Here is an 11,138-nt window from a genome sequence, read left to right on the forward strand (position 1 = left end):
CTAGCCGAGGACCCCTCATGGATTGCATGCTGTGTAAGAGTGTGTGTGTGTGTGTGTGTGTGTGTGTGTGTGTGTGTGTGTGCATGCGTGTGTGTGTTCAGTCATGTCCAACTCTTTGCAATCCCATGGAGCCCTGCCAGGCTCCTCTGTCCATGGGATTTCCTAGGCAAGAATACTGGAATGGGTGGCCATTTCCTACTCCATTACCTTCCTGACCCAGGAAGCTTGTGTAAGAATACATATTTTTAATAATAAGTAGTCAAACTGAGAACTGGACCTTACTCCTTTCTTAGGGTACTGGCATAGATTTCATGATTCTGATGCGCTGTAATTTACTTTACTCAAATATTTACTTAGCTATTCTTTCATTTATTCAACAAATATTTAATGAGTACACAAATAAAAGTATACACTTGGAGGAGAGATGAGCTATATTTAAACAGCTGTAGCAAAAGTGGTGTATTTTGGGGAGAATACAAAAGAAGGTGAGTGTTTCCAGCTGGGGAGAGCCAGAAAGTTTTCTTCTTGGCTTGGGATTCCCACCTGGGCTTGAAGTAAGGGAGAAAGGAGGGGTGAAGCCATGGCCATGTACTGGGGATGAGAAGCGTTAGTTTGAGTAGGAGAGGTGGGAAGTAAAAGAGAGCTGGAGCCAGATCACAGGGCCTTTGGTGCCAGTCTGGGTGATTACTCTTCTAGGCAATGTGGAACTGTTGAAGGTTTTTATGAAGGAATTAACATGGTCTTGCAACAACATGTCAAATGAAACTTGTCAAGCCAGAATACAGAGGATTATGGCCTATGACTATGAGGTGTGCCCCTTAAGGCTTTCAAAAGAGTTGCCTGGGAAAATTAAAGGCAAGACTTGGTTCTGAAGGACAGTTCCCTACTTTAATATTTGGGCCTTGACAACTCATGTCGGGGCTTTCTCTTGAATGGGACCATGGTGGCCAGAGAGGATTCAGCCTCTCCTGTTCTGTTCCATCGACTCTAGACTCATTCTGGCCACTTCCCAGAATCCTGCCTTTGCAATAGGGAGCAAGCTTTGGCTATTTCCTGTAATCCTCCAGGATGTATGTATTAGCAGTGGCATTTCCCCCCGCCCCACTCTGGTTTTGACTTCTTTGTTCCTGTTTTAGAACTAAGAACTACAAAAGTTTTTTAGTCTGTTTTGTTTTTTGCTGTGCTGGGATCTTGAGATAGGGCAGATTAAGACACTTGTACATTGTTTTTTGCAATATAATAAAGACTTGATTGAAGGTGTGGTGGTTGGGATGGGGAAAAGGAGGTGGATTCAAGAAATGTTATGAAAATAGAAGTGACAAGATCTGATGACTGAATATGGGAGCAAGGGAAAAGGAATCAATAATAGTGCTGAGTTTTGAACCTGTATGAATTCAGATGCTTTTAAAAGAGCCAGAAGATACTTTTCTTATTTTTACAAAGTTGAACTGAAGCTAAATGTTGTGGACAGAGCTCTCGTGGAGGTTTCTTTTAACTTCAGTGATGATTACCCTGAAGGGTATTAAGACCAGCCTGGTCAAGTAAATTGCACCAGCCCAAGGCCCAGTACAGGCTGTAATACTTAAGTAGGATTAGAAGAAATATGCCTGTGACCAAAATGCTGGTACAAGAAAATGTGGAAGAAGCCCTTTGTGGTTCTAGTCTTCATATTATTGAGTAACTTCCTTTTAGAGAAATACCTGGCAGTGTGTTTCAAAAACAATTTAGGCAAGAGAATATGATACTAAATTGCAGAGGGTGGAGAGGAAGGTAATACAATACTCAAGAATCTTGAGAACTGTGGAAACAAGCTGGGTTAAGCAGAAATTATTTTATGTGGTGCCTGTGGGCTGATCCACTTATTTGAATGCCCTTATGGTGGTATATTAAATAATAGTAGTAATAGTCAAAATTTATTGAGTATCTAAAGTGTCTGATACTGCTCTAGGTACTTTTTAACCTGCAGAATATCCCACTGAATACTTATAAAGCACTGTGAAAATGAGTGTCTTATAATCCCCATTTTATAAGTGACAAAATTGAGGCTCACACATTTTTCACAGAACTAGAAGAAATAATCCTAAAGTTCATATGGAACCATAAAAGACCCAGAATTGCCAAGGCAATCCCTAGGAAAAAAAGAACAAATCAGGAGGCATAACCCTCCCAGACTTCAGAAAATACTACTAAGCTATAGTAATCAAAACAGTGTGGTTTTAGAATAAAAACAGACAAATGAATCAATGGAGCGGAATAGAGAGTCCAGAAGGAAACCTACACACCTATGGTCAATTAATTTTTGACAAAGGAGGCAAGAATATACTCTAGGGAAAAGACAGTTTCTTCATCAGGTGGTGCTGGGAAAATTGGACTGCTGCATGTAAATCAATGGAGTTAGAACACACCCTCTCACCATTCACAAAAATAAAACTCAAAATGGCTGAAGACTTAAACATAAGACATGACACCATAAAACTACTAGAAGAGAACATGGGCAAAACATTCTCTGACATAAATCGTACCAATGTTTTCTTAGGACGGTCTCCCGCACTGCTCTCAGTTGCTCAGTTGTGTCCTACTCTGCAAGCCCATGGACTATAGCCCACCAGGCTCCTATGTCCATGAATTTCCTAGGCAAGAATACTGGAGTGGGTTGCTAATTCCTTCTCCAGGGGATCTTCTGAACCCAGGGATTGAACCAGTGTCTCTTGAGTCTCCTGCACTGGCAGGCAGATTCTTTACCACTGTGCCACTTGGGAAGCCCCAAAGCAATACAAATAAAAACAAAAATAAACAAATGGGACCTAATCAAAGTTGCAAACCTTTGCACAGCAAAGGAAACCATAAACAAAGCAAAAAGACAACTGACAGAATGGGAGAAAATATTTCAAATGATGCGACTGACAAGTGTTTAATTTCCAAAATATACAAATAGCTCATACAATTCAACAATGAGAAAACAGACAGTCCTACCCCAAAATGGGCAGAAGACCTAAATAAGCATTTCTCTAAAGAAGACATACAGATGGCCAATAGACACATGAAGATACTCAACATTTCTCTAATTATTAGAGAAATGCAAATCAAAACTACAAACAGGTACCACCTCACACCAGTCAGAATGGCCATGGTTAAACAGTCTACAAATAACAAATGCTTGAGAGGATGTGGAGAGAAAGAGAACCCTCCTATATACTGTTGGTGGGAATATAAGTTAGTGTAGCCACTGTGGGTCCATTGACAGATGAATGGATAAAAATACAGTACGGCTATATGATGGAGTATTACTCAGCCATTAAAAAGAATGAAATAAGGTCATTTGCTGCAAAATGGATGGACCTAGAGATTATCATGCTAGGTGAAATAAGTCAGAAAGAGGAAGACAAATAGCATACAATATCACTTGTATGTGAAATCTAAAATAAGACAAGTGAGCCTATTTATGAAACAGAAGCAGAATCACAGACATAGAGTACTGATTGGTGGTTGCCAAGGGGAAGGTGCTTGGGAAAGGGATGGAGTGGGAGGTCGGGGTTAATAGATGTAGGCTTTTATATATGGAATGAATAAACTGTAAGGTCCTACTGTATGGCATAGAGAACTATGTTCAATATCCTATGATAAACCATAATGGAAAAGAATAATAAAAAGAATGTATGCAGCCACGAAATTAAAAGATGCTCCTTGGAAGGAAAGCTATGACAATCCTAGGCAGTGTATTAAAAAACAAAGACATCACTTTGCCGACAAAGGCCCATATAGTCAGAGCTATGGTTTTTCCAGTAGTCATGTACAGAAGTGAGAGTTGGACATAAAGAAGGCTGAGCACCAAAGAATTGATGCTTTCCAGTTGTGGTGATGGAGAGGACTCTTGAGAGTCCCTTGGACAGGAAGGAGATCACACTGGTCAGTCCTAAGTGAAATCAGTCCTGAACATTCACTGAAAGGACTGATGTTGAAGTTGAAGCTCCAATGCTGTGGCCACCTGATGTCAAGAGCCAGCTCATTGGAAAAGACCCTGATGCTGGGAAAGATTGAAGGCAAAAGGTGAAGAAGGTGGCAGAGGATGAGATGGCTAGATAGCATTAGTGACTCAATGGACATGAATTTGAGCAAACTCTGGAAGACAGTGAAGGACTGGGAAGCCTGGCATGCTGCAGTCCATGAGGTTGCAAAAAGTTGGACATGACTTAGTGACTGAACAGCCCAACAACAGTATGTGCATAACTGAATCACTTTTCTGTACAGCAGTAATTGACATTGTAAACAAACTGTATTTCCATTTTAAAAATTTAGGCTCAGAGTGGGGAACTCAATGTAATACATATACTAACTTGCCTTTTCACTTTGGCTCATTAAGGCTAATGTTTGATTTAGTTGGTTTTAATTCAGGTTGCACTGAGAGCCTCTTACATGCTAGTAAGCGTTCCTGAAACATCTGTGAAGATGTAGGTTATGTTTGTCCTGAGCTTTCAGTGAGTAGGATAGTGGTTTTGTAAGCAACAGGGCAGGTCCTAGTTAAAGAGTTAACAGTAGACAACTTGCTTTTGACTTCTTCATTCCTTGGTTCAGCTTAAGGACCTTCCCTGGGTGGTTAGCTTGAGTTCTTCATCAGTTTAATTACTAGGGATTACTGAGCACTTTCTATGTGCCAGATGCAGTGCTGAGCACTTTACTGAGTTATTTCATGTAGTTATGACCACACTGTGAGACTGTTATTCTTGTTTTTAAATCGAAGTGTAGTTGATTTACAATGCTGTATTAGTTTCAGGTGTGCAGTAAAGTTGATTCAGTATTTTTGCAGATTATATTCCATTATAGGTTATTATAAGATAATGGGTATAATTCACTCTGCTATACAGTATATCCTTGTTGCTTATCTATTTTACATATAGTGGTTTGTATCTATTAATTCCATACCCCTAAATTGTCATTTCCCTTTCCCTCTCCCCTTTGACAACCACAAGCTTGTGTTTTATATCTATGAGTCTGTTTCTGTTTTGCATTTACATTCATCTGTGTTACTTTTTAGATTCCACATATAAGTGGTATCATAGAGTATTTGTCAGCCTGACATTTCACTAAGCATGATATTCTCTAGCTCCAGACGCATTCTTACAAATGGCAATATTTCATGTTTAATGGTTGAGTAATATAACACCTTAATTCATGAGAATGCTACTCTTACTGGCTTCATTTTATATGGGGAAGAAACTGGTGTGAAGTCTTACTACTCGTAAGTAGCAGAGATGCAATTCATCCCTTATCTAACTCCAGAATCCATCCTCCTAACTACAGTGTTATTTTGCCCCAACTCTAGGCTTTTCTCAAATTGTCAAGATCCCTACACCAGGCATTCTTTTACTTGGGTTTAGATCTGCTGAATCTAAAATCTAGATACATTTTGGGAATAGCTTTTAAGTTATTTTCCTTCTAGAATTTGTGATGTTATTAGCTGTTTTGTTCACATGTGGAAACAGTCAATAGGTTAATTACCCTCGAAAGCTGTGATCCTTTTTTATGAGTACTCCCTCCTTGGTCACTGCTGTGTGGATTGCACCATATGCAGAGATTCAAGTTGCAGAAGCGTTTTTCTCCTGTTGGAAGGGAGCAGAGGCATTGTAGCATCTCAGTAGAAACAGAACATCCTTGAGGGAGGTTTGGTGATGTGGCAGGATATCAGGTTTCAAGGTTCTGTAGAACTCATCATACAATGACATCCATCTCCTTTTATTTAAATCCAAGTGCTTGCAAGTGTACAAAAATTCGCATCAGAAATTAACCAGCTGTTCTGCTAGACTAAACAGTGGTTACGTGGACCTAATGGGCAGCTTTTGTTATTCATTTATATGTTTCAGTGAGACATCCTCATTGTGTGAATTCTCAAAGATGCCCCACGCCTATACAAGGAAATTATAGACAAGTAGATAGAATTTTCCTTCTTATGCACTGCATAAAAGCTAATAAAATAGTGACCAATTAGATACTTAAAAGCCTGAGCATATGAGAGTATTATGCAAATACTGATTAATAGTAATACCATAAACTCACAGAGCAAGGAAAAGCATGCCTGATTGAAATTATAGGAGCTTTTATTTGCATTTCTACAGAACCTATTATTAGTAGGTCTCAAAGCACCTTCAGATCAGATCAGATCAGTCGCTCAGTCGTGTCTGACTCTTTGCAACCCCATGAATCGCACCACGCCAGGCCTCCCTGTCTATCACCAACTCAAGTAGTAATTATTAAAGCTCATGAATACAACCAGAAAATGTCATTTTTTTGAGGGAATAAGTGAGAATTCCCCTTTACCTCATATATATTATGAGACCTAAATGCCTGGGCTACATAAGGACTTTCCATATAGAGAGGATGAGTTTGAGCAAGCTCCGGGAGATGGTGAAGGACAGGGAAGTCTAGCGTGCTGCCGTCATGGGGTCACAGAGTTGGACATGACTGAGTGACTGAACAACAGCAACTCATACACTTGTGGGTGTTTGGGGCAGTGATCCTACAGGCATAGAAGTTGGCAAGTGTGGATTCATAGTTCTCATACTGAGTATCTTTATCTACGTGGTTATAACCCTTCATTTAGTTTTGAAATTTTACATGCATAATAGCTCTAAACAAATGTTGCCTGTATGTTTTACTATTTCTCTGTTGACTATAATATCCAATTCGAAAACAAAAACTATGCCAGGTTCCCATGAAAGCCTTTTAAAATATTTTGGAATATTATATCAGATTTACTTTTCTCAAACTAGCATTTCATTACAGGGACTAACAGCTGGTAAGCACAGTCAGTGGGACCTGTATTTATTTCTGTTCTCAGTGGGAAGTGCTTGAAAGCTTGTGAGGATTTCTCATCTGCTTCAGAATGCTCCTTTGCCCTTCCTCCCCTATTTTTCCTTCTCCTTTCCTGCAGTTTGGTTGCCCAGGTTGGAAAAGCTCAAGAGCATTCCAGTGCCTAACTCTCCCTCTCCCTCCATCTCCAGTCCTCAACCTCCCCCACCCTGGCCCCCGACATGATTAATCTTCAGCTTTATTTTCTTTTGGTGCTGAGAGATCATATTGTAGTTATCAGTCTTAGTTGTCAGACAACTGTACTTCCATGGTTATATTTCACTGTCACGTAGATTCCAAGGAAAGTGTGGACTAGTGAGCACCTTCTTTTATAGTTAGGACACTGGAGCCCAGAGAGAATGAGTGACACCCACGGTCATACAGCTGGTTCACTTCTCTGTCTTCTAGAATTGGGACCAGAATTCAGGTCTCAAGATTCCTAAGCCAAAAGTTTCCCCGTGGTAATTATAAAATTCTTTAAATCACAAAAAAACTTTTAGACCAGAGATATAGGGGCAAAACTAGAAGAAATAGTTTGTTGATTTTATCCAGGGCTGTGGATCCACAGGACTAGAAGTGGAGCCTCAGGATCTGGGGGGTAAAGAAATGGAGTGATGTGTGTCCAGAGCTGAAATGTTGGAGCCTGGGACTGTGGTATTGCTGTGCAGGAGATGTTGAATGACTTAAAGTAGAGGATAATGAAGAGCAAGGTGAAGGGGAGAACAGGGTGAGGTAGAATGGCCGTTGTAGAAGAACTGGGAGGATGGTTGAGTTTATGGTCATGACAATGGGCTGTTGATATAAAGTGGAGCAAGTTGGTTACTGGATAGATGGTCCTCGGGGACCTTGAAGTCACTCAGGGTGATGCCAGAAGGGAGGAATCGATAAAGGTATCCAAGTTCTCAGGCACTGTGGGAAAATAACAAATCCCTAGAAAGCAGAGGGTGTGGGGAACCTTGAGGGGTATTTATAGAATTATGGAGATATGTGTCTATTCTCTGACAGATGATACATTTCTAAATTCTGATTTTCACATTTTTTCAGGGAAAACTGAGGCAGCCATCAAAAACTTCAGTCCCTACTACAGTCGCCAGTACTCTGTGGCTTTCTGCAACCATGTACGCAGTGAAGTAGAGCAGCAAAGAGATTTAACATCACAATTTTTGAAGACCAAGGTAACCCATGGACATTTGGTTTCCATATTTCTCCCACTAAGAATGGTTTATAGCTCATGATGTTTCTGAAATAAACAATAATTGGTGTGACAGCTTAAAAAATCTGTTCTCAAATCATGCTCAAAAAACTATTTGCCCGGAAGTTAGAACATATGATTTCTTGTTGATGGTGCAATCCATATAAAAAAGAAAACAAGCATGATTTCAATTTTATCATCTTTTTCCACACTGATGCTTTGATGTCAGGAAATCTGACTTGCTCTAATGAAGTTCAGTACAAAAAAAGTCATAATTTCAATGCCTCATACTTCTGGCATTTTTATTTTGGTCATTGATCAAATGTGATTTTTATCTTCTAAACTGTAGTTTATTCTTTCTCCTTTGCTCCATTATAATAATTATCCACAGTCTAAACAAATATTTATTAATACTATGTGCCAGGCCCTGAGGCTTCCGAGGTGGCGCTAGTGGTAAAGAGCCTGCCTGCCAATGCAGGAGACAAGAGACATGGGTTCGGGAAGATGCCCTGGTGGAGGGCATGGCAGCCCACTTCAGTATTTTTGCCTGGAGAATCTCATGGACAGAAGAGCCTGGCAGGCTACAGTCCATAGGGTTGCAAAGAGTCAGACATGACTGAAGCAACTTAGCATGCATGCTTGCTCGCCAGACCCTATCCTAAGTACTGGAGAACAAGACAGATTTTATGCTTTCCTGTTAATATTCAAATAGAAGAAAGACAATAAATAAATAAATGAATATCAGGTGGTATTAGGTAATAAGAAATGCTATCAAGTAAAACAAAGCAGGAGTCATGAATATTTCGGAGAAGCCTTTTGTGGAGATGACATTTGAACAGGAACTAGAGTGAAATTAAAGAATAGGCTGTGTGAGTATCTGTGGAAAGAGTGCTCCAAGCACATGGAACAGAGTTGCAAAGATTTTGCTGCAGTTAAAAGCGCAGCAGGAAGGCTGGTGTCTTGAGAGCCCTGTGAGCAAGGGAGGAGAGTTGAAAAAGGAATACAGAGTGACTAATAGAAGCCAGATCATATAGGACCATAGACCACAATAAGGGTTTTTATTTTAAGTGTGATGTAAAGTTATTGGAGGGTATGGAATACAGAGTAACTTATAATTTTAAGTGATCTCTCTGGGTTTTCTCTAGAGAATAGAACACAGGGCGGGACATGAGAGGGAACTGGAAACTGGCAAGAAAGACACTGTAGCAGTCCAAGAGAAGGATGATGGCAAATTGGACTAGGGTGGTGATGGAAGTTGTTGTGAGAAGACTCCAAGTCAGAGCTGACTGAACTTGTGGATGGGTTGGATCTGAGAGAACAGAAGAAGAGAGAAATTAGTGATGACAGCTTTCAGCCTGAGCAAATAAGCAGTTGGACTTGTCTTTTATTCAGGAGAGTCAGAGGTGAATGGGGATCCTAAGCTCACTTTTGTCCATGTTATGTTTAAGATACTTATTTGACATGCACCTGTGGAAATACTGAAATAGTTCAATGCTCTGATTTGGAGCTCAGTGGAGAGGTTGAGGCTAAAGAATAGAAATTTGGGATTTCTTAGCTCCTAACTGGTATTAAAGTCATGGGACATAATCAAGGGAAAGTGTAAACAGAATAGGAGAGGTTCCATGACCAAATTCTGGCCCCTTCAACATTTGGAGATCAGAAAAAGGAGAAGATTCCAGCAAGATGGACTGAAAACAAATAGCCTGTGGAGTAGGGGAAAAAAAATCAGGGAAGTACAATGTGCCTGAGACAAATAAAAGAAGGGATTTCAAGAAAGGACGAATGATAAATGGGTTCAATACTGCTGCGAGTTGATCAACAGATTTAGTGGCATGGGTTTGCAGAGATAACTGATTGTCATCGCCATAAAGCAGTTATGGAAAAAATTTAGGGAGTTTGATAAAAGTGAAAATTCTGGTCCACATCCCCAGAGATTCTTATATAATAAATCTAGGGTGAGCCCATATTTTTAACAAGCATATCAGTTGATTTAAGTGGCCCAGTTTGAAGAAGTGCTGTGCGTAACAACTATAAAGTTATGCTTATATATGGTTTCAGTCTCATTTAAAGAGGAGAGTGAGGGCCTCTTTTACATGTTAAGGAGTCCAGGTAGGAGAGTATTTCATCATCTGTCTCAATACCTTGAAATTTACCTTAGAAATTCCATCCCTGAGTGGATTTTTAAAAAGATGAGCGTATCTATCTTTTCTGTATGCTTCGTGTAAATTTTGCTTAAAAGTGGAGAGACATTTCTAAAGGGATTATAATTTTCTTTCATTAAGATATAGTTGGCTTACAATATTGTGTTAAAGGCACTACAGTTTTTTCTCTTTCTTAATTCATGTTTTAATTGGAGGAAAATTGCTTTACAATGTTGTGTTGGTTTCTGCCTTACAACAATGTGAATCAGCCATAATTACTCATATATCCCCTTCATCTTGAACCTCCTCCCCTTCCCCTCATCCCACCTCTCTAAGTCATCACAGAGCACCAGGTTGAGCTCCTTGTGTTATACAGCAACTTCTCACCAGCTCTCTGTTTTATGGGGCTTCCCTGGTGGCTCATATGGGAAAGAATCTGCCTGCAATGCAGGCGACCCAGTCGATCCCTGGGTTGGGAAGATGCCCTTTACACATGATAGTGAATATATGTTGGTGCTACTTTCTCCATTCGTCTCACTCTCTCCCTCCCCCACTGTGTCTGCAAGTCCATTCTCTACATCTGTGTCTCCATTCCTTCCCTGAAAATAGGGTCATCAATTTTTATAGATTCCATGAAAGAACGAATTTGAGTCAGTTCTGGTGAAGTGGATGAACCCAGAGCCTGTTTCACAGAGTGAAGTAAGTCAGAAAGAGAGGCACTATAGTTTATGTAAAGTCAGTGACACATGAAAGACAAGAGGCCCATTCCTATATTTTGAGATAATACATGAGGCAGGATGAGAATTATCCCTTACACAGTTAGCCCAATAGAGACCTGTCTAGGAACCTAACGGGGACTTCCCTAATCACCAGCATAATTAATGCAAAATCCACTGTGGCAGATTCATGTTGATGTATGGCAAAACCCATACAATATTGTAAAGTAATTAGCCTCCAATTAA

General features: G+C 40.0%; 1 protein-coding gene across 1 annotated transcript in view; it reads left to right on the forward strand.

The window, feature by feature from the left end:
- Positions 1 to 11,138, forward strand: part of FAM129A (family with sequence similarity 129, member A) — a 185,004-nt gene that overhangs the window by 68,990 nt on the left and 104,876 nt on the right. Inside the window, exon 2 of the mRNA XM_010853087.1 lies at positions 7,888 to 8,018. Within this exon, the coding sequence (XP_010851389.1) occupies positions 7,888 to 8,018 (131 nt within the window). The remainder of the gene's footprint in view (positions 1 to 7,887; positions 8,019 to 11,138) is intronic.

Source organism: Bison bison, unplaced genomic scaffold (genome assembly GCF_000754665.1).
Source record: "Bison bison bison isolate TAMUID 2011002044 unplaced genomic scaffold, Bison_UMD1.0 scf7180017864322, whole genome shotgun sequence".
Lineage (NCBI taxonomy): Eukaryota > Metazoa > Chordata > Mammalia > Artiodactyla > Bovidae > Bison > Bison bison.